The sequence below is a fragment of the Puma concolor genome, chromosome C1 (genome assembly GCF_028749965.1).
Source record: "Puma concolor isolate L17-30 chromosome C1, mPumCon1.1.hap2, whole genome shotgun sequence".
NCBI classification, from domain to species: domain Eukaryota; kingdom Metazoa; phylum Chordata; class Mammalia; order Carnivora; family Felidae; genus Puma; species Puma concolor.
Genome location: NC_141674.1, coordinates 190,383,466 through 190,407,992, shown reverse-complemented (window position 1 = coordinate 190,407,992; position 24,527 = coordinate 190,383,466). Strand labels below are relative to the sequence as shown.

General features: G+C 34.4%; 1 protein-coding gene across 12 annotated transcripts in view; it reads right to left on the bottom strand.

Annotated features, from left to right (window-relative positions):
• Nucleotides 1–24,527, bottom strand: part of NBEAL1 (neurobeachin like 1) — a 172,410-nt gene that overhangs the window by 51,697 nt on the left and 96,186 nt on the right. For all 12 annotated transcript variants that reach the window (XM_086719313.1, XM_086719315.1, XM_086719312.1 and 9 more), the window contains 8 exons: nt 21,695–22,000; nt 21,454–21,603; nt 17,816–17,973; nt 15,073–15,197; nt 9,618–9,744; nt 3,941–4,089; nt 3,209–3,342; nt 834–935 (listed from right to left, as the gene is read on the bottom strand). In XM_086719313.1, the coding sequence (XP_086575439.1) occupies nt 834–935; nt 3,209–3,342; nt 3,941–4,089; nt 9,618–9,744; nt 15,073–15,197; nt 17,816–17,973; nt 21,454–21,603; nt 21,695–22,000 (1,251 nt within the window). The remainder of the gene's footprint in view (nt 1–833; nt 936–3,208; nt 3,343–3,940; nt 4,090–9,617; nt 9,745–15,072; nt 15,198–17,815; nt 17,974–21,453; nt 21,604–21,694; nt 22,001–24,527) is intronic.

Sequence of the window (24,527 nt, the reverse complement as noted above, 5' to 3'; positions counted from 1 at the left end):
TAAATAAAGCTTATTCCATAAGCAGCAAGAAGGGATTGATGATAGCTTTTGAACAAGAGCCACATTTAAGATTAAGACTAATGCATATGTAAGAGAAAAGAAAGAGCCAGGAGGCAGAGACCTGAGTTAGGAGACTACTGATAGTCCTGGAGAGCAAAAAACAATGGCCTTTCCTTGGTTTTTGGTAGCAGAAATATAAGAGAGATGTTGGAATATAGGTGGGGATAAAAAACAGCATTAATTAGCTTTGGCAGATAGAAGAATTGGTCATTTTTTGCCTTTTTTTGCCATAGTGTCTTTTCTATTTTCCCACTTTTTATTTACTTCATGTATGGATAACTTTTATTATTAGGAAAAAAACCCAGCAAATTCACCTGCTATATTTTTAAAAGATAAAATTATTAGAAGAATTCATAAGATATGCCTGGGAACCAAATGATATGGGAGCTGGAGGACAGGGTACTATGCATTAGTGAAACAGGAAGATTCAAAGATAATTCAAAACATCAATTTGAATGGAAGAATGGTTATAATAATCAAAATAAAATAATCAGAAGAGAAAGTTTTACGTTTAAGCAAAAGCCTGAGATATAAAATGAACATAAAAATAGTGACTGTTAGGGGCGCCTGGGTGGCTCAGTCCAGTTAAGTGGGTCAGGAGACTCCTGAACCATGAAATCAAGCCCCACATCGGACTCAGGGCTGACAGTGTAGAGCCTGCTTGAGATTCTCTCTCTCCCTCTCTCTGCGCCTCCCCTGCTAATGTGCATTCTCTCTCTCTCTCTCTCAAAATAAATAAAATAAACATAAAAAAAAAAGTTAAAATTTCCTACCTGTGTCAATCCTGATGCTTTGAACAATTCCTGTGGTGATCTGGTTCCGTAACTATTTGGAGAATGAAGTGACAATAGTCTGCTATATACTTTGTTTCTAACCTAAAAAACACAAACAAACAGCATTTTATAGTATAAAAATTGATCAAAACAAACTGCAATTATGGTTTTTGTAATTGCTTTACTGAGATACAATTCACATGTCACAAAATCTACCCTTTGAAGTATGTAATTCAATGGGTCTTTTTGTATATTCACAGAGCTGTGCAACCACAAACATGATCTAACTCTGGAACATTTTTATCATCCTCAAAAGAAACTCCACACTCACTAGCCATCACCCCCCCACCCAGTTCCCACTCCCTCTCATCCCCCAACAATTGCTAACCTACCTTCTGCCTCTACAGATTTGCCTATTCTGGACAGTTCTCATAAATAGAGGATTATGGTTTTAACTTCTCTACTATACTAGGTTTGGTGAAGTCAGGCCATATAAATTTTGAAAAGGTTACAGTGTATACTGGAAGGATCACCAGACACTAAATCATAAAACTAGCTCAAGTCCAGTTCAAATTTAGTTTTGTCATTTACTTATCATACTGGAAAATCATTAATTTACTGAGTCTCATTTGTCTCTATCCTTACAGTTTTCTGAATTTTTCAGGGCTACCCAAATGTAAAGTAATAAAATTCATCTTTGAACTTCAGTTTCCTCATCTATAAAAAAAAAAAGGAATAATGGAATTTGCCATATCTAATCTGAAGGTTGTTATGAAGATTAGATACTGCATATAAATGTGCTTTAAAAACTCTAAAGTTAGAAGCACCTGGGTGGCTTGGTTGGTTGAGCGTCCGATTCTTGATCTTGGCTCAGGTCATGATCTCACAGGTTTGTGGGATTGGAGCCCCATGTCAGGCTCTGTGCTGACAGTATAGTGCCTGCTTGGGATTCTCTCTTTCCTTGTCTCTCTGCCCCTCCCCTGCACACTCTCCCCTTCCTCTCTCTGTCCCTTCCCCATTCTCTCTCTTTCTCTCAAAGTAAATAAATAAACTTAAAAAAATAAAAAACCTCTAAAAGTGCCTGGGTGGCTCAGTCGGTTAAGCATCAGACTTCAGCTCAGGTCATGATCTCATGGTCTGTGAGTTTGAGCCCAACATCAGGCTCCACACACTGACTGTGGAGCCTGATTGGCAATTCTCTCTCTCCTCTCTCTCTGACCCTCCCCAGCTCATACTCGTGCTCTTGGTCTCTCAAAATAAATAAACATTAAAAAAAAAACCAAAAAAATAGTAAAACCTCTAAAGTTATACAAATGCACAGTATTCAACAAGAACATGCTTGGTTTGACACACCTTCCTAAAAACAAGCTTTGTATATTCCTATGGAGAAAATTTATTTTTAATAGTAAAAAAGTATTATTTTATAAAAATACAAAATGCCTTTAAACATCTGAATAAAATCATCTACAAGTAAACCTGGATCCCACAAATGAACAGAAACTTAGTTACTGACTACAGCAAAACTGAATTGAACATTCAAGGAATTTATCAGGAAAGATGCCTGTGAGAGAAAATGGAAAGAAAGCTAGGCAAGATCAAGAGTTGTTAGACAGTGATAGAAGTGTGACTCCATCACTGTGAAAAAAAGAGGGAAGGAAGGTTGGGAGTAAGAATCCTAAGTAATATGCTGAAGACACACAGCTATTGGCAGAGCTAGTACCTGGACCTAGATAATCTGGCTTCAGTGGTAATCACTTAACCACTTACACTATTCAAGAATATACTCCACTCCTGGGGCGCCTGGGTGGCTGAGTCCATAAGCATCTGACTTCAGCTTAGGTCGTGATCTTGCAGTTCATGGGTTTGAGCCCCATACTGGGTTCTATGCTGACAGCTCAGAGCCTGGTGTCTGCTTTGGATTCTGTGTCTCTCTTTCTCTGTCCCTCCCCAGCTTGTATTCTCTCTCAAAAATAAATAAATTAACTTTTGGGGGAAAAAAAAGAATATACTCTACTCCTGGAAAAAATACCTGCCCCATTATTATTTAACTGAACCCAACCCAATTTCATAAATTTGTCAAATAGTATATATTGCATATTATTTCACAACTGGATACTGTGAGGCACTTATTGGCTGACACTCAATATTCTACTGATTTATCTACTCATAAATAAACACTGAAAACAAGCAACCTAAAAATACTCAAACATAAATCCCAACAAAAATTCATATACTACTTAGCCTCTAAGGCAGAGATTTTTTTCCTCTAATATTTTGACTTTACAAATGAGTCCAAAGTTTTACACAGCTCACTAGGTGGAAAATTATTTCAAGCTAATACTTGGAGGCTTCCAGAAAGGCAGCATCTTACATACCTCCTTTTTGAAATTGAGAAAGTAGTTGGATTGGTCAACATGAAAAATCTCAAGGGCGGACCTCCTTAAATTGTAACGCCGCAGGTGAATCTCTCGAATCTGAGAATGAGGCCACTTGAAATCAAAGCCTACTCCTGAAAACAGAAGAAATCTTGTGACCAGAGTACCATATGAAGTTACTTGTATTATGCAGAAGATATCTCCTAGCTCCTAACAAAAGTAGCACTTAGGGAAAAGGAATTACATTTATTTCATAAAAACCATTTGATAAATTTAGTGGACGTTTAGATGGTTTCTTTTAAAAGTATTTTTAAATTCTATAGCTATTCTATTTTCTTCTCATGAAAACAGAATAATCCTGATCATTACATCTCAAAAACATTTTTCCTTTTCTCTTTATGCTGGCATTTTAGATTTAAATATCGTTTAATTTTCAGATAATGAATTATGTGAAAAGCTGATAGAAATAAATGTGCAAATAAAATTAAGACTGCATTTTATAACACAAGTTTACAGCAATCCCTCTCACCAAATCTTTAAAAAACATTAACAAAAAAAGCATTCTCTCCAATACATTGTTGAAATTTAATTCCATATTGACTTTCCATTTCTCCTCTTACATAATAGACCACAATCCCACAATCCTATGTCACTGTTTTCTTCTCATTAATGATTAATAAGCTGGATACTTAACTATTGAACAACAGAAATTATTCCCCCAGAACTCCTCACCATCTTCTTTTTCAATGCTGCAATCATAGAAGTAAATGTGTTGAGTAGTAATTTCTAATCTGCCAGGAATTACGTCAATTATTGTAATGAGCTCACAGTCTTCTGACAACACCAATTTTTCTTTTTGATCCTGTTCTTCTTTTTCATCACTGTAAAAACAAAAATCAACCAAACAAAAACCATCCAACGTATTCTGTGTAAATGGAAAAGAATATCAAGAAAGAGTATTTGAATTACCTATAAAAATATTCCACTAAATATTAAACTAATTAAATACTGTCCAAAATGTTATTTCCCAATAACTCAGTTAAAAAAAAACCAAAGTTTTATATTTTAATTGTATGTGGCCCATTAAAACAAAATATAGTGAATCTTTAAGACTACTGGCAGAGGACAGTTCGAACATACAGCAATACTAGTCATGTCATTTTAGTTATATTTGCGAGAGATGAGTTGACCTAGGGAATATATGAATCTGTGAATAAAGGAATGCATCATTAGTGATGTTTTATGAATAATTATCAGAAGCACTAATTATGACTGATTCTTAAACTGTAAAATGAGACTTTTCAAGAGCAACTAAATCTAGAGCAACATCATCATCATAATGTCTCTACAATGGAACTGGAGATAATACAAAGGGCTACTATAGCAATACCTTACTTAAAGTCATCTTGTATTAAGAGGACTGTTATCTTCTCCAATAAAAATAAGTTATAACAGTAATTACAACATAATTATATAATTTATAATTAAATAGAATTATAATTAACATAAACTATAATTTATAAATTATAAATCTTCAGAAATTATTAAAATTATATTAACAAAAATCTTATTTATGCCAATGAAGATTACTACTGAACCAGGTCAATTTGTTTTTTTTTTTAATTTTTTTTTTTTCCAACGTTTATTTATTTTTGGGACAGAGAGAGACAGAGCATGAAGGGGGGAGGGGCAGAGAGAGAGGGAGTCACAGAATCGGAAGCAGGCTCCAGGCTCTGAGCCATCAGCCCAGAGCCTGACGCGGGGCTCGAACTCACGGACCGCGAGATCGTGACCTGGCTGAAGTCGGACGCTTAACCGACTGCGCCACCCAGGCGCCCCTGAACCAGGTCAATTTGTAACATTAAAGTAAGTTCCAAAGAAATGCTTGCCATGTGTAGTTTATAATCTAAAAAAAAAGTGATGTCCAGAATAAATTATGTATTTGGGTCTTGAGTTCTCATTTTTGGCTGAGGCTTTACAAACATAGAAAGTAAAAGTGAGGGCAGATGTGTAAATCATGAAATTTGAACACGTTCCCTAAGGCACACACACAGATCTACTGGCAAAGAATGGCAGTCTTCTGGAACAAGGGGTTTAAATACTAATTATTGCCTGACCACTAACCTATACTTTTTATAAAGGGCCAGACTTTTTTTAAAAACAGGCTTTTTGTTTAAAAACAAAACAAAGTAAGGGCACCTGAATGGTTCAGTCAGTTAAGCATCCAACTCCTGATTTCAGCTCAGGTCATGATCTCACAGTTTCTGGGATTGAGCCCATGTCAGGCTCTGCACTGATGGCGTGGAGCCTGCTTGGGATTCTCTCTCTGCCCCTCCCCTGCTTGTGCTCTCTCTCTGTCAACATAAATAAACTTAAAAAAATAAAAATAAATAAAAAAAAAACAAAACGAGTAAAACAAAAACCCAGTGAGTACAGACATCACTGGCAACACAGAGCAGGTAAGACATACACCACAAAATTAATCCAGGGAAGTCACTAAGCAAAAATACCACCATAATAACCATCATCAAAGAAGGGGATCAGAAACCAGAGTGGTTACAATTTATTATCTAAAATGCAAAGAAAAAGTAAATTATGAGCCATAAAGAAAAACACAGTAAAAAGAAACTGTCTTTGGGGAACTTCAGATGTTCACATTAGCAGACAAAAACATCAAAGTAGCTATGGTAAATACATTAAAAGAACTACAGGAAACTATGTTTAAATAACTAAAGTGCATTCATTATGGCAACAAAGCCTAGTCAAATAGAGACTGTCAATTAAGAGACAGAAATTACATAATCTTTAAAAAGGGAACCACATGGAAAACTGTGGAATCAAAAGCATAATAACTAAATGAAAAATTTACCAGGACTCAATAGCATTTAAAAAATTTTTTTTAGTGTTTATTTGTTTTTGAGAGACAGAGGGAGACAGAGCACAAGCAGGGGAGTAGGCGGAGAGAGAGGGAGACACAGAATCCAAAGCAGGCTCCAGGCTCTGAACTGTTAGCACAGAGCCCGAAGCGAGGCTCGAACCCACGAACTGGGAGATCATGACCTGAGCTGAAGTCGGATGCTTAACTGACTGAGCCACGCAGGCCAGGCACCCCTCAATAGCATATTTGAACTTGCCTCTCAATAGCATATTTGAACTTGCATAGGAAAGAAGCAGGACTCTTGAAGACAGTTCAAAAGAAACTGTCCAACCTGAAGAACACAAAGGAAAAAAGAAGCAGGATGAAAAAACCTCAGAGGGTTCCCATCATGGGAAACAACAGATGTGTAAAAGGACTCCCAGAGAGGACAGAGAAAAAGAGCCAAACATACATATTTGAAGAAATAATGCCTGAGAACTTCCCAAATAAAAAAAAAATAATAATTCACACATCCAGGAAGATTCTATGAATATCCAAAGATATCCACACATGGACATAAAGCCAAGGTACTGAAAGCCAAGTAGAAAAACCACCACAATACAGGATGCTAAAATGTAGTGGGATGACATATTCAAAATGCTGAAAAGAAAACAAAACAAAACAAAAGAAAAGAGAGAAAAAAGAAAAGAAAAAACAACCTGTCCACTAAGAACTGTATATCCAACAAAATCATCCTTTAAAAAAGAAAGCAATGGTCCTCAGGCAATGGATAATCACATGCAGAAGAATGAATATGGACTCCTACATCATACCACATACAAAAATTAACTGAAAATGGATCAAAGACCTAAATGTAGGAGATAAAATATAAAACTCTTAGGGGAAAAAAAGATAAATGGGACCTCAAAATTTTAAATTTTTGTCCAACAAAATGAAGGAAAACACATTCAATGGGAGAACATTTTTGCAAATCATGTGTCTGTTAAGGCTTTTGTATCTAGAATAAAGAACGACTATAACTTAATAACTAAAAGACAACCCAATTAAAAAAAATGAGCAAAGGATTTACATAAATATTTCTCCAAAAAAGATATATAAATAGTAAACAAATCCATGAAAAGATGCTCAGCTTCATTAGTCATTAGGAAAATGCAAATTAAAATCACAAAGTATCATTCCAAATCTTATAGAATAGTATAATAAATCAACACACAAAATGTCAAAAATTGGGGTAGATGTGGAGAAATCTGAACCCCTATATGTCACTTAGGGGAATGTTAAATGGTGTAGTCAGTATGAAAACAATTTTACAATTCCTCAAAAGGTTGTACATAGATTTACCATATAACTAACAAATCCATTACTAGGTATATACCCAATATAATTAAAAACATATGTCGACACAACATATGTCATTCTGTACATGAATATTCATGGAAGTATAAATTACAAAAACCAAAAAGTAGAAAAAACTGTCTGTTCATCAACTGATGAATGGATAAACAAAGGTGGTATATCCATATGATGGAATATTATTCAACCATAAAATGGAATGAAGTCAAGTTACATGCTACTCCATGAATGAACCTTGGACACATTATACTGAATGAAATAAGCTAGACATAAAAGGCCACATATTGTAAGAGATAAATGAAATGTCAAAAACAGACAAAGCCAATAGAGACAGAAAGCAGATGAGTGATTTCCAGGGGATGTAGGAAGGGGAAAATTGGGAGTGTCTACTAAAAAAGTGCAAGATTTCCTTTCAGAGTGATGAAATTGTTCTGTAATTAGACTTGTGAACATACTAAAACCTATGGAATGTTACACTTTAAAAGAGTAAATTTTATATTATATGAATCTCAATTTTCAAAAGATATATAACTAAAATTTTGTTAAAGAGTAGCCAAAAATGAAGGCAAAAATAAAGACTACCACAGATAACAAAGCCTGAGAGAATCTGTGGTCAGACATTCCTCACATGAAAATAAAAGAAGTCCTTCAGGCTAGAAGATGAAGACACCAGATGGAAATTTGAATGTGCACAAATAAACAAAGTATATAAGTATGGTAATTATGCAGGCAAATAAAAAGTACAGTTATATAGTTTTCTCTATTCTTCCCTTGACTGATTTAGACAAGTGCATACAATAGTAACTACAAAATTGTATTGTTGGCCTTAAAACACATGAAAGTCTGTATTTATGATAATTAATACAAAGGAGAGATAAGGAAACCAATATCTTTTATGTTTGGGAAAATTTTCTACTACAAATTCAAAATTTTTAAATGTATCTAAGGCTATTCATTTTAAATTTTCTTCTTGAGGGAGGTTTGCTAATTTGTATCTTTCAAGGAATTTGTCCATTTAAGTTGTCAAAATTTATTGGTAAAGTTGTATTTAGTATTTCTTTTTAATCATTTTAATATTTTTAGTGTTCTCTCCTTTTTAATTCCCAATATTGATAATTTATGTGGCCTTTCTTTCTTTCCTGACCAGTCTGGCAAGGAGTTTATGTTTTGTTAGCTCTTTTTTTATTTTTTTAATAACTAGCTTTTGTTTTCTTTGGTCTTTTTCCTTTTCCAATTTTCTTTTCATGACTTCTGCTTTCATCTTTATAATTTCTTCCTTCTGCTTAAGAGTTTATATTTTATTCTGTACTTTGTATCTAAACTTTATCTAAACATTCTATCTAAGCTTTAACTGTATCCCACAAATTTGATAGGTTATGTTTTCATTATCATTCAGCTAAAAATATTTTCTAATTTCAAGGTCCAGCTCAAAGTTATCTCAGTTCTAAAAAGCAAGCCTCAATAATGTCAGTTAATACTGATAGACTACTCACAACTGATATAGCAGTAACTGATGGATCCTGCAAATACAGTTGACTCTTAAACAATATAGGGGATAGCGGCACTGAAGCTGGTGTAAAAATCTACAAATAAAACTGACTCCCTAAAAATTTAACTAACAGCCTACTGTTGACCAGTAACTGTTACCAACCAATAATATACACAGTTGATGAATAAATCTTTTGTATATCTTATATACTGTATTCTTACAATAAAGTAAGCTAGAAAAAAGAAAAAGGTTTTAAGAAAATCATTAGGAAGATATAATACATTTACAGTACTATATTGTTTTTATTGACAAAAATCATATATAAGTGGATCCATGCAGTTTAAACCTTTATTGTTCAAGGGTCACTGTACTTAGTATTTTAAGCAAATACCTTCCATGATTTTATAATCCCGTTTTTCAGAACAAAATTTTTTAATGTTTATTAAAATACAACAATATAATGTTTATATTGAGACACACACACACACACACACACACACACACACACACACACACACAGAATCCTAAGCAGGCTCCACACTGTCAGCGCACAGCCCTGTGCAGGGCTCAATCCCACGAACCTTGAGATCATGACCTGAACCAAAATCAAGAGCCAGATGCTCAACTGACTGAGCCACCCACGCTCCCCCAGAACAAAATGTTTACTCCTTTCAAATACTTATACATACATATTTACTCTGGCTGTTATGTCTTCTTCAGGAAGGTCTAATTTATCCTCTTCCATATTGCTAACTTTTACTTGTTTCACTACTTCCAAAAGCAATGAATCACTAGAAGGCTGTGAGTGTTGGATACCTGTCGAAAATAAATACAAAATATCTATTAAACACAAAGTAAAAAATAATCCTATTATAGTCCTGTAACTTCTGGCTATTAATTACATGATTATATATATATATATACATATATATATATATTAAGTAAAGGAAGAGAGTAAGGGAATTGGGTGAAGGTACTCAAAAGGTCTAAACTTCCAATTATAAATAAGTATTGGGGACATAATGTGCAATGATGACTATAGTCAACAATGCTATATGGTATACTTGCTACAAGAGCAGATCCTAAAAGTTCTCATCATAAGGAAAATTTTTGTTAACTACACGATAGGTGTTAACTAAACATTACGGTAATTATTTTGCAATATGCACATATCTCAAGTCATTATGTTCTAGATCTTACATAGTATTGTATGTTAATTATATTTATAAAACTGGAAAAAAACCTTGGGAGGTAAAGTTTTCTAAGATAGAAAAGATATTTACTACAGAAAAGTTTTTAATACATGATTTAGAGTAATCTGGGTTGTTTGTGATTTTTAAAAACTACTACATGTAAAAAAAAGAATAAATATTTTTAAAATATGTCTATAATTTTTTTATTATTTATGTTTGTTTATTTTTGAGGGTGAGACAGACAGGGTGTAAGAGGGAAAGGGGCAGAGACAGAGGAAGACACAGAATCTGAAGCAGGCTCTAGGCTCTGAGCTGTCAGCACAGCGCCCATGAGGGGCTCGAACTCATGGACCGTGACATCATGATCTGAGGTGAAGGTGGACGCCCAACCAACTGAGCCAGCCACCCAGGTGCCTCTGTCCTTTATTTTTAATGATGGTACTATTTATGTTTCAAAATGGGTCAACTCATCTCTTTAATTCATTTAATTCTAACATATGCCAGTAAGTCAAAGAAAGAATTATTCTCACTGTATTAATAAAACTATTTTTAGTGTGTATTTGTACTAAAGAAATATTAAGTAAGAATGTGACAAATTATCTTTAATTGGAAGAGAATACATAATACAAAAGCTGAAGTGTTCTTTTCTGGAGCACATGGAATTTAAAAAGTAATTCTAGATACATATATACGCAATAAATGAATGGATTTTATAAAATATACACTTTGTAAGAAGACAGGGCTAATATAATGGGAAGAACAAAGGCTGTAAGGTGGTGAACTTAAATTCAAATCCGGTTCTGCCATTTATTAAATAGACGACTCCTCTGAATCTTTGTTTTTTTAACTGTGTAATGGAGATACATCACATTACATTAAGTATAAAATAAATGGCAGCTATTATAATTGTACATTTACTTCTCAATTATCTGAGTGGTATAAGAGTAGTAATAAAAATAACTGCATAATTTATAGGTAGGACTGGGAAAAAGTTATGTATGTAACTATGAATAAAGACATTTCAGTCGTGGGAAACAAAAATAATTCATACCAACTAACAAAACATTATAAAGATGACAAATCCTCCCTTAATTTTTCAGATGGTATCATTGCTCAGACATAGAAAATGAATCAACCTAATGTACAGCTGCATTTTTCTGTGTAAATCTGCTTTGATCACACCTTTGTCTATAGATAGGAAGTAATGGCTCACACTTTTCCTAGTTACTGAATATGTTTCTTCATATGTTCTAATTTATTGCAGGTGGCAGTATTTATTGTTCAGCATCTAAGTAAAGCACATGAGAATGCAATGAAACTGAAAATCAGGAATCTATGTAATGTGATACAAAGAGAAAACAGACTTTATGTAGCTGGATGACACTATTCCATTAAGAGTGTAAGTTCAGGGGTGCCTGGGTGGTTCAGTCAGTTGGGTGACAGACTTTGGCTCAGGTCATGATCTCACGGTTTGTGAGTTCGAGCCCCACGTTGGGCTCTGTGCTGACAACTCAGAGCCTGGAGCGTGCTTCTGATTCCATGTCTCCCTCTTTCTCTGCCCCTCCCCCACTCATGCTCTGTCTCTCTGTCTCAGAAATAAAATAAACATTAAAAAAAAAAGAGTGTAAGTTCAAAATGTGATGAAAGACTGGAGAATAAACTGACGATGGGAAAAACTTCAGGCAAAGAAAGAGGCCAGCTGGGAAACTACTGTAACTTTGGGAAAAGATAGCACACCATAAGTTATGACAACAGGAAAGGGAATGAAAATAAGGAAAACCATTCAAAAGCTATGTAAGGGAGAATTAAGAGGACACTGTACCTAAAGAGCTATTATTATGTAGGGGATTAAGAGGGATGAGGACAGATTCATGGCTAATATTATTTTAATCTGAGTAACTAATAAATGAAGAAAATGAAACTACAACACAAAATGTGAGAGAAGCAGAGTCTAGGGCGAGGAGTAGATGAATGAGAAAACATAATGAATTCAGTTTCAGAAATTTTACATGGAAGCCCCCCTGTGGAGGAGGTATCCAATAGACAAGACAGGCAGCTGGAAATCTTCAAAAGGCAGGTTAGAATAGAAACACAAGTGGGAAAGCATCATTTCATATACAAACAGTGGTGAAGTCATGAGATCACCACTTCATAGAGAGAATAGGCAAAAGGCAAGATGGCTAGGCATGGATCTGGGAATATAATCATTCAAAAGGTGAACAAGACTAAATATTAGTAAGAGAACTAGGAGGTTAAGCAGCATTGCTAGAAAAATATAGTTATAGAGGAGGATAACTACCAAATGGTTCAGACACAAGAGAAACTGTAAGAAATAAAAACAAGTTGTTGCAAATACTCAGAAAAGAGTACTTTTTTAAAAAAAGATTTTAAGCAATCTCTACACCCAATGTGGGGCTCGATACTACAACCCCAAGATCAAGAATTCCATGTTCAAATCTACTTCTGAAATCATTGTTGCACCATATACTAACTTGGATGTAAATTAAAAAAAAAAATAGAATTGCACGTTCCACTTCTTTTTTTACATAAAATTTTTTTATGTTTGTTTATTTTTAGACAAAGACAGAATATGAGCTGGGGAGGAGCAGAGAGAGTGGGAGACATAGAATCCAAAGCAGGCTCAGGCTCTGAGCTGTCAGCCCAGAGCCCGGTGTGGGGCTCAAACTCATGAACCACAAGATCATGACCTGAGCTGAAGTCGGACACTCAACCAACTGAGCCACCCAGGTGCCCCAAGAAAAGAGTATTGTTAATGAAAAAGTATGGACAAAATTTTTTTATAAAACCAAATAAAAAAAATAAAAGCAGACATAACAAAACTCTAAAACCAAGTATTTTTAATAATATATTTAAGAATACACTTTATTTCTGACTGTTTAAATTCCACAATTTACAAGTGGTTGTGTTCCAAAAGATACTTCACAAATCACTTGTTTGGAATTCACAAATAATTTTCCATCAAAAAAATGTTACAGATAATGGATAAGTTTCTAGGTTAGCCCACAGTGTCAAAACTATCCTGTAAATTTGTAGTGCGATGTTACAAAGCAGAACTGGGGTAAATGAAACAAAACAAAATATTTTTTAGAATACCATGATTTCTGGCAGCTAATGAAAATACTTACAGACATAAAAAGGAGTAGGTAGAACATTTTACAATTAATTCTGAAGGATACTTCAGGGAACTTTAAAGAGCTTTAGAGATTGATGCCACTGGTTTTATACTATTTCCAGTTTCACTTTGAAATGTATGAAATTTTTTTTCTTCTGTACTATCTCACTATCACTATTATACTTGGGGGTATTTTTGAACATTGGGTAAGGAGAAAAACTGAGAGATGAAAAAAAGAAAGAAGGGGCACCTGACTGGCTTCAGTCCAGAAAGCGTGTGACTTTTTTTTTTTTTTTTAATGTTTTATTTTATTTTTGAGAGAGTGAGAGAGACAGCATGACTGGGAGAAGAGCAGAGAGAGAGGGAGACAGAATCTGAGGCAGGCTCCAGGCTCTGAGCTGTCAGCACAGAGCCCGACACGGGGCTCGAACCCACAAACTGTGAGATCATGACCCGAGCTGAAGTCGGATGCCCAACTGACTGAGCCACCCAGGTGCCCGTGGAAAGCGTGTGACTCTTGATTTCAGGGTTGTGAGTTTTGAGCCCCACATGGGGTGTAGAGATTACTTAACTAAATAATTTAAAAAAAGAAAAAGAAAAAAAGAAAGAGCACTAGTTTTCCTATACTTAACTAAAACCAAGGAGAAGGGACATAAAACTCTACCTATGTACAAGTATAAATGGGTGAGGAAAGGAAGAGGAACAGGGAATTTCCTGAAGTGGGATTTCTTGGCAAAAACAAAGAAAAAACAGGGGACACCATTCTTTAAGTATTACTAGATTCAAGTCATTCACCAATAGATATTTGCTGAGTAATAAGCACAGTCGAATTTCAATGAGTAGAGAAAGTATAATAGGTCTCAAGATATGTACAGGGAGGATAAGCTATATGTAAGTGACTATTCCTATAAAAGATATTCTTAAAGTCAGAGTTTCTTTCGGGGGTAGGACCATTATTTTGCCTTAAGGAAAATCGGTTACTGTGTCTGATTTATTTTAGAATATAAGACCATAAATGGTAGGTATCATAGATAGCACTCTTGATTAATTTATGGCATCAAATGTATTGGCCAATATATTAAGGCAGCTTTAAAAAGATTTAAAAACTGGTACTTGAATTCCATCTAAAACTTAGCCACTAAAAACAGGTGGCTACGATAAAACAATCACAATTTAGTATACACATGATTGCCAATGACTCAACAATCAACTATATTGGGTACTTCACAGACCTGTCTTCAAAAAAGGAGATACCAAGTCAGAAAGGTAGGGTCAGAAAGGTGGCCAGAAAGGAAGGGTTTTTTTCTAGAAAAAGATACTGGCCTAAGATCCTAAGGGTCCAAGAAGAATAGGTTATAAAACAAAAACTTAAACGGTTGCTAAGAATTCTAAATATATCTAATATTAGCCCTAGTCTTGGTAAGCAAAAGACTAAGGGAAAAGAACTAAAGCAAAAGACTAAGGTACTGTTTCAATGTACCATAATGGATACAAGAGACAATGCACTGCACATAAACTACAGTATAATTTTATGATTGCAAATTATGCTTTTCTTTGAAAAATTACAATTAATTAAAATAGGAATCATCTTAGATTTAGGCCAAAGAACAGCATTTAACATACACAACCATTTAAAAATCAACTATATTGTGTACAACAAAGCTTTGTATATAAAACTTTAACATTCTGAAAAAGAAATAATTACAAAATGTCCCCCTTCCTTCATGAGTAAGCAATTCTGAAACAATAAAAACAACAAACAACCCACCAATACCCTCATTATCTTCAAGAAATAATTAAACAGCCATTGGAACTCACCTAGATTATCTCTCAAAGCACTAGCGTCTTCATGAGTTTTGAAGTTATAATTTGGCACCAATTTAAGTCTCATGCGGGAATAATTTTCTACATTAGCTAGTTTCCAGTGAACTGGATTTTGTTTCCTATGAATATTCATAAGTAAACAAGTAAAATTACTTAGTTTGAAGCTACAAAGATTGACTGATTGAAACAAAGTAAGAAAGTAAGAAAGTTACAAAGATTGATTGATTGAAACAAAGTAAGAAAGTATTCATATTAAAAACATTCATATTCATTATCTCATCTGACCCAAACAACCCTGAAAGAAAACTAATGAGAATATGCACAGTTTCAGTTTATACATGAAGAACCTAAGACAGGCTAAATTATTTGCCTGAAATGCTATGTTGTTTACAGGTAGCAGAAATAAGAACTGAACATAAATCTTCACCTTACAGCTTGATAGATTTTACTTTTTAACTGTTCAACGATAGTTCTTAACTAGGTATACAATGAGTTTATTCCAAACGCACTGTTCAAAATAAAATAATTTTAGTACAAATAAAGAGAGTATAATTGCAAATAGATCAAATCTAAATGTAAGAGCTAAAACTCTTTGAAGAAAAGATAGGAGTAGGGGTGCCTGGGTGGCTCAGTCGGTTAAGCATCTGACTTCAGCTCAGGTCATGATCTCACAGTTTGTGGGTTCGAGTTCCGCATCAGGCTCTGTGCTGACAGCTCAAAGCCTGGAGCTTGCTTTGGATTCTGTGTCTCCCTCTCTCTCTGCCCCTCCCTGGCTTGTACTCTGTCTGTCTGTCTTTCAAAAATAAATAAACATTAAAAATTAAAACAAACAAACAAAAAAAGATAGGAGTAAATTTTCATGACCTTGGACTTGGGTATGGTTTCTTAGATATTATATCAAAAACACAATCAACAAAAGAAAAAAGACAAACTGGACTTTGAAATTAAAAACTTTTTGTGTACCAAATGCTAGTACCAAGAAAGTGAAAAAGACAATCTACATATTTACAAATCATAGATCTGATAAGGATCTATTGCTGAGAAAAAGAACTCTTACAACTCAACCAAAAAACATCAAACAATCCAATTTAAAAATGGGCAAAGAACTTAGACATTTCTCCAAAAAAGATATACAAATAGCCAACAAATGAAAAGATACTCAATGTCACTGGTCATTAAGAAGCACATATCAATGCGGTGCCTGGGTGGCTTAGTTGGTTAAGTGTCCGACTTTGACTTACTAAGGTCATGATCTCACGGTTTGTGAGCTCAAGCCAGCGTTGTGCTCTGGGCTGACAGCTCAGAGCCTGGAGCCTGCTTCGGATTCTGTGTCTTCCTCTCTTTCTGTCCCTCTCCCAGTCATGCTCTGTCTCTGTCTCTCTCTCTCTCTCTCTCTCTCAAAAATAAACATTAAAACTTTTTTTTTATATAAAAAAAAAGAAATACAAATCAAAACCATAACATAGCCCTTCACATCCATTTGCCCTTCACATCACATAATAAAAAAATTGAAAAATTTTAGAAATACTGGTAAGGTTGTGGAGAAACTAGAACCCGCAAACATTGCTGATGGGTATGTTATATGATGCAGTTGCTGTGGAAAACAGTTTGGCAATTAGTAAGTAAGACATTGGATTATCACATGACCTAGTAATTTTGCTTATAGGTATACACTTAAAAGAATTGAAAACAGATGTTTGGAAAAAGTGTTCACAAATGTTCAAAGCAGTACTGTTTACAAAAGCCACAAGAAAACATCTCAATGTCTACCATCTGATGAATGAATAGACAAAATGTGGTTTGGCTATTGAAGAAGTGCTGATACATGATACAATATAATGAAAATATTACGCAAGTGAAATAAGTTGGACACAAAAGGCCACATTTGTAAGATTCTATCTATATAAAATATCAAGAATAGGTAAATCCATAGAGACAGAATACAGTCTGGTGGTTGCCAGGGACTGGGTAAAGGAACAATAGAGAGTGACTGCTTAATGGGTCCCAGGTTTCTTTTAGCAGTAATGAAAATGTTCTGAAGCCGGACAGTGGTAATGATTGCACATTATGAATGTACTTAATGTCACTAAATTGTGTATTTTTAAATGGTTAAGATGGTAAAGTTTATGTGTATTTTGCCACAATAAGAAAGGGGTGTGTGTGTGTGTGTGTGTGTATATATACATGTGTGTATATATATATATATATATTTAAATTTTAATATTTAAATTTATAGTATATTATATTACAGGTATATTTAAATTTTAATGCCATAATTTAAAAAATTTGTTCCAATACAATCATGTAGGAAAAGAAAGAAGCTGACAGCCAACAATATTTTAACAGTTTATTTACTTGATCCTAAGTCACTTCTATTTTGCTGATTCAGCAAAGTATGACTTAGGATCAAGTAAATAAACTGTAAAATATTCAAACATATAACATCACTAACTCCAGCTCAAAGAGGCAGTATCAAGAAGAAAGAAATAAACTGATTCAAGACTTAAACTCTATATCACAGTGTAAAAAGAAGGGAAATAACTCCATGGTGAAAACACATATATGAAGCTCTGAACATCCCAGACCTGTAATTCACAAAAAGACAACCAAATTAATTAAAAGCAATTTTTTGTAAGTTGAATGTTTTAAAAATTGAATTGCAGAGGTCACTGGCTCAAAAAGTTCTAGACAGAAGTTATAATGAAGAAAGAATATTTAATAAATGATATCCTCCTACCTTTCAGCCCAAGGTCCCCTTTCAGATGTAAGATAGAGCTGTATTGCCTTCCAGCGTCTCAGAGTGACTAACTGTTGACTGCTAAGTTGTTTAAGCATATTATTATACCTCAAGTTCTCTTGGCGTGCTTTTCGATTAAATGGCTCCACAAAAAACTCCTGAGATAGCAATAAATAATAGCCTTGAATCTTGTATTTACAGGTATATTTAAATTTTAATGCCATAATTTAAAAAATTTATTCCAATACAATCATGGAAAAGAAAGAAGCTGACAACCAACAGTATTTTCTTACTTCATTAGGATAATTTTCTTTCATGAAGCATACTACTCTATAATCTGTATTTTGTAAAACTTTAAAAATCTAAACAACAATAAACATGTGAAGAGCTTCAAAAATGATGTACCTCAATACAGAATTTTAAAACTCAGATTTATTAACCTTATACTGTCAAGTAAAATGATCTTCCTTTGGAGTCTTTTGGTTTTTAAGGCACTGGAATGAAACTCATTCTTAAATAAAGTAGAAGGAAGAGTAACCACATCCACAGCTACTACTGGGGATCTAAAAGGCAAGGTCAAAGACAAAAGAAATCCATAGGGGAAAATCTCTCACAATGAAAAACTTCATCATTTGAATTGCTGCTCTCTGAATAATATCCTAGTCAGCAAATGAATTCACAAACTTATTCCAGTTTTCAGGATAAAATTCACTCTGATAATAGGCTCTATCAAGATATAACTCAGTCCTGAAATTAAGTTTTATAGTTTTCAAAAAGAAAAGTAGTAAGATTGACTCAAACAGATATTCACCTATCAGGAACTAAAATAACAGTATTTGTTTCACAAAATCAATACTGAATTAGGTTAAAAAGAACAGTTAAAGACATGGATTTAGATGTGGGTTTAAAAGACATCTTTCAGAGAGGCAATACAGCACAGTGCAGTTAAGAGTTTAGAGTTAGGCCTGGTACAAATCTTAGGTACTTAATTCTCTGAGGTTCAGTATCTTCATCTCTAAGATGAGGCTGACAATATTTGTCATCAAAAAAGATTAAGATTTAAAGTACTTAATACAGTGCCAGAAAAGTAGCAAGCTCTCAATAAACTGTAGCTCTTATTCCTATAATTGTTACTATAATTACTAGACCTTTGTGAAATCAATGATTTGGTATTACTAAATATTTAAAACAGGTCAATGCTAAGAAAATTGAAGAAGTCATGACAACTCCATTATAATTAAACATCAATTTCACAATTGGTGAAGTTCAAGCAATAAGAATATTCTAAAGTTAGTTTTACCCAGAAAAGCTAAGGATGAAGTTACAAAGAAAGTGCTGGTTGGAATAGAAACTAACAGAACTTCTATGAGAGCAATAGAACAGTATTTTAAGCAGTGCCGCATCCAGTAATTCCACTTATCCTAGTAAAGCCATCCTGAATAAGCATAAAAATATGACTATAAGGATGATCAATGCTACTTAAAATGAACATTGATAAATTAGGTCCAAAATTGGGACATAAATTTAATTATGTTCTAATACATAATATAATGGAAAACTACACAGTCATATAATGGCATGGAAAGATGCTCAGAATAAGAAAAGGAGCAGTAAATGAAAAGTGTGCCATTTTTATATACATTAAAAAAACCAAAATGTTAATAGTGGTGGATTACAAATGTTTCTTTTTATACCTATTAAGGAATAAATGTATTTTTACTTGATCATCTTTGTTTCATCAGTGTTTTGCCTGTACATATTTTATTCGATTGGTATCTAAATATCTTATTCTTTTTAGAGATATTGTAAGTAGTGCTTTTTCAAAATTTCAGTTTACAATTGCTCATTGTTGGTATATAGAAATATGACTAAATTTTGTATATTGTATGTCTTGCAGTATTGCTAAACTCATTAATTGTAGGAGATTTTTGGTAAATTCATTAGGATCATCTACATAATAATATTATCTGCAAACAGTTTTATTTCTACCTGTCCAATGTAAATGACTTTTATTTCTTTCCCTATTCTTAATGCATTTGCTAGGATATATAGTACAACAGTGACTAGAAGGGTGGTGAGAGTGGACATTCTCAGCCGGTTCTCTGCTTACAAGGAAAGCACTCAGTTTTCCACCTTTAAATATTTAAATATAAAGCTACCAGGGTGCCTGAGCCACGTAGTAGGTTAAGCATCAGACTCTTGATTTCAGCTCAGGTCATGATCTCATGGTTCCTGAGCCGGAGCCGTAAAACAGGCTCTGCAATGAGAGCATGGAGCCTGCTTTGGATTTTCTCTCTCCCTCCTCACATGTGCACATACATATGCACATACATGTGCATGCTCTCAAAATAAATAAACTTTAAAAACAAATATGAAGCTAGCTGTAAGATTTTTGTTGAGATTCTATTTCCAGTTTTCTGAGAGCTTTGACCATAAAACAGATGAGTTTTGTCAAATGCTTTTTCTACATCTGATAAGATTAGTTTCTTTTTAATAAATATGAATTTAGTCCATTACCCTTATATTGGCTGACTATCAAATGTTGAAGCAATCTTGCATTCTTAGGATAAACTCTACCTGGTGTGATGTATTACTTTTTTATATATTGCTGGATCTGGTTTCCATCAATGTTCCTAAGAGATACTGATCTGTAGTTTTCCTGTACCATTTTTGTGATTTTTAAATTCCAGTATAATTAATATACAGTGTTATATGAGCTTCAGGTGTATTCTTACACTATTTTTGTATGGTTTCAATAAGGGGATAACACTATCCTCACATAATGAGTTGGAAGTGATTCCATTTTTCTGTTTTCTGAAGAGACTGTGAGGAATTGGTGTTATTTCTCCATTAAATGTTCAACAGAATTCACCAGTGAAACCACTTGGGCCTGGAGTTGTCCCTTTTGGAACATATTTAAACTGTAAGTTTAGTTTCTTTAATAGGTAAAAGACTAGGTTATCAACTTATTACTGAATTTTGGAAATCTGGATTTGTCAAGAAATTGAGACATTTAAGTCATCTTATTTATGTGCATAGATTGGTTTGTGGTAGTACCTTATTATCATGTTGATGTCTGTGAATGAGTGGTGATATTCCCCTGTCATTTCTGGTAATGGTACTTTTTCACTTTCTTTTTTTTGTTTTGTTAATCTGGCTAGAAGTTGACCAATTTTATCAACATTTTAAAGAAGTAGATTTTGGTTTTATTAATTTTCTTTATTATTTTCCTGCTTTCAGTTTCATTGATTTCTGCTCTTATTTTTGTTTCTTTCTTATTTAGAAACTAGTTTAGTTTTCTTTCTAGTTTAAGGTAGATACATAAATTATTAATTTGAGGCCTTCTTTTCTAAAGCAAGTATTTAGTACCATCAATTTTCTTTAAGCACTGATATATACCCAGCCTCCTTAGAGATATGAACTATCAGCCTAAAAGACTTTTTACGTATCCACTATGCATAGAACATTTTGATATTAACTTTTTTGTTACTGATTAGTCTTTTTCTTTCAATTCTGAAATAATTTTCAAATAGGAAACTGCATTTGTTTTCAAAGTTGACTTATTACTCTCATTTTAATATCAAATGCTTGAAATCAATATAAAAAACTAGACACTAAAAACATTTAATAATTTTTACCTGAAACTTAAGCTTGCTTTCTCCTCCTTCCCGGTCTCGTTTATGCATATTCACCATTAAGGCTTCATAACAATCCTTCCAATAAAGTGCCATGTTCTCATGACCACCATAAAATGTAAGGGTTTCATATTGCTTCATGTAAGGCACAATCTTACAAAAATATACATATATACACAAAATTTAATACATACTTCTAATAAAAATGACAATAGAAAATTCACTCAAAATAGATAAAACTTACATATTTTTCAATGTAAACTTGCCATTCATTTGAACTGCAATATTCTTGAAAATCTTCAAAAAATGAAGAACTACCATTGGTAAAAGGTAAAGAAGGCAGGTGCAAGTTCATGAAGAGAAGCTCATAAATTTTGGAAACCAGGGTACGGATAAGGGGAATCAGAAATGAGTAGATTTCAGTCTGTTCCTTGATTGACTGACTTAGAACATGTTCCAGCTTCCCTAAAATGTAACATGCTTCATCCTGATTTTCAATCACTTTGGTCTGAAGAAGGGTGTTTAGCTTAGCTGATGCCATTGCACAAACCTGAGGAAAATAGTACAGGTGAGAAAGAACAAAATAAAGCAGACATTTAGCAAAAGATCTTTGGCTCTTCAAGTTTTGTTTGTTTAATAATTTTTTTTTAATGTTTGTTTATTTTTGAGACAGAGACAGAGCATGAACAGGGGAGGGGCAGAGAGAGAGGGAGACACAGAATCGGAAACAGGCTCCAGGCTCTGAGCTGCCAGCACAGAGCCCAACGCGGGGCTCAAACCCACGAACTGTGAGATCATGACCTGAGCTGAAGTTGGACACCTAACCGACTGAGCCACCCCAGTGTCCCTGTTTGTTTTTTTTAATCAATTATAAAAGCAGAATATACAGAAAAGGTATAGTGGATAATTAATCACCCAAACGTCTATTCCACTCTTCCTTATAGTGTGCAAGGACAAAGGAATTATACTAAATTTTTTTTTAATGTTTATCTATTTATTTCTGAGACAGAGAGGAGACACAGAATCTGAAGCAGGCTTCAAGCTCCAAGCTGTCAGCGCAGAGCCCGATGCAGGGCTCAAATCCACCAACCTTGAGATCTTGACCTGAACAGCAGTCAGATGCTTACTCAACTGAGCCATCCAGTCAACCCTAACTTTTCTACTTTTAACTGCTGAAGCTTTTCCATTCTCCTCAGACTTTCCAAATCTTTAACTTTAGTTTTTGAATCTGACTAAAGCAGCTTAATTCTAATAGAGACCAACAAATATAAGAAAAGAGGCCATAGGGGCACCAGGATGGCTCCGTCAGCTGAGCGTCTGACTTTGGTTCGGGTCATGATCTTTGGGTTCATGAGCTCAAGCCCCACATCGGGCTCGCTGCTGTCAGTGCAGAGTTCGCTTCAGACCCTCTGTCCCTCTCTCTCTCTGCCCCTCCCCAGCGTGCACTATCTCTCAAAAATAAACAAACATTAAAAAAAAGAAAAAAGGCCATAAAATTTCATCATACAGGAAATACCAGAACTAATAATTCTGGGCTTTTTTGCTATGTGTTTTAAAAAAAATTTTTTTTAATGTTTATTTTTGAGACAGAGAGAGACAGAGCGCAAGCAGGAGAGGGGCAGAGAGAGAGAGAGACAGAGAATCTGAAGCAGGCGCCAGACTCTGAGATGTCAGCACAGAGCCTGACACAGGGCATGAACCCATGAACTGCGAGAGCATGACCTGAGCCAAAGTCGGATGCTTAACTGACTGAGCCACCCAGGCGCCCCTACTATGTATTTTTTAAAACACTGTTTATATTGGGGTATCTGGGTGGCTCAGTCGGTTAAGCGTCTGACTTGGCTCAGGTCATGATCTCACAGTTCACGGGTTCGTGCCCCACATCGGGCTCTGTGCTGACAGCTCAGAGCCTGGCGCCTGCTTTGGATTCTGTGTCTCCCTCTCTCTCTGCCCCTCCCCTCCTCATGCTCTGTCTCTGCCTCTCAAAGAATGAATAACCATTAAAAAAAAATTTTTTTAAGTAAAATACCGTTTATACAAAACGTTAAACATCTAGTGCTTTGCTTTTAACTTAATACCATGGTATTAAATAATGTTCATATTTAGAAGTATAAAGATATTTCAATGAATACAAGATAATTTACTTGACCACTGCCTTAATTTTGGATACGTACACATGTCACATACAGATACATATGATCCCCCCTACCCCCATTATAAAGAGCACTGCATGAGGGTCACTTGAGAAACTACAAAAAATACTGATGCCCTATTTCCTCCTTTCTAATATAATTACTATGGGTGATGCCCCACAAGGTAATTTCATGTTCTCATCACTGGCTCAGGTAAGACAACTGGGGGAAGAGGAAACCAGAAAAATGGAGATCATATGCTGCATCTAAATAAATCAGCAACCACCTAGTCCTACTTTAGAGACAAGCTAGGAAATGTTGACATTTATGTGACATCTTCTAATACATACACACAGGCAATTAACTAGTAAGTATAAGCCACACAAAACAAGTTTGTAGTCAGAATGGCAAAGAACATTTATTATAACCCCTATAAGGGAAGAAGTTGCTTTCCCAGCCTTTAACATGTACAATAACCTCAGAGAAATGTGTTTTTATTCCTGAGAGAATAAAATTAAACAACTAGCCAGTAAAAAATGTTTTAGGTTACTAACTACTGGTAAACAATCCATAGGTTCTGTACTCTTTACTTAACAAGTATTTATAGAGGCCTACTATGGGACAGGCATTGAAATATTTAATGGTGAACAAATTAAACAAATAGGTATTTATGGAAATTTCATTAAAGAGAAACACTGAGAGTAATTATAAGTGGGGGAAAAAAAACAACCCCAAAACCAAGAGTTCTCATATCCACCTGGCATGCTGGCTGCAACTGCTTTAACAGCCATCAGGCTAATATTAATGAAAAGGCCCCAAAAACTACTTTCATTCTATCTCTCGGTAGAAAAAACCCGAGAATACCACCATGAACATCCATCAAGGCTGTTTGGTATTTTACATTATTATTTTAGGATATACTTTTAGACTAGAAATACTAGACAA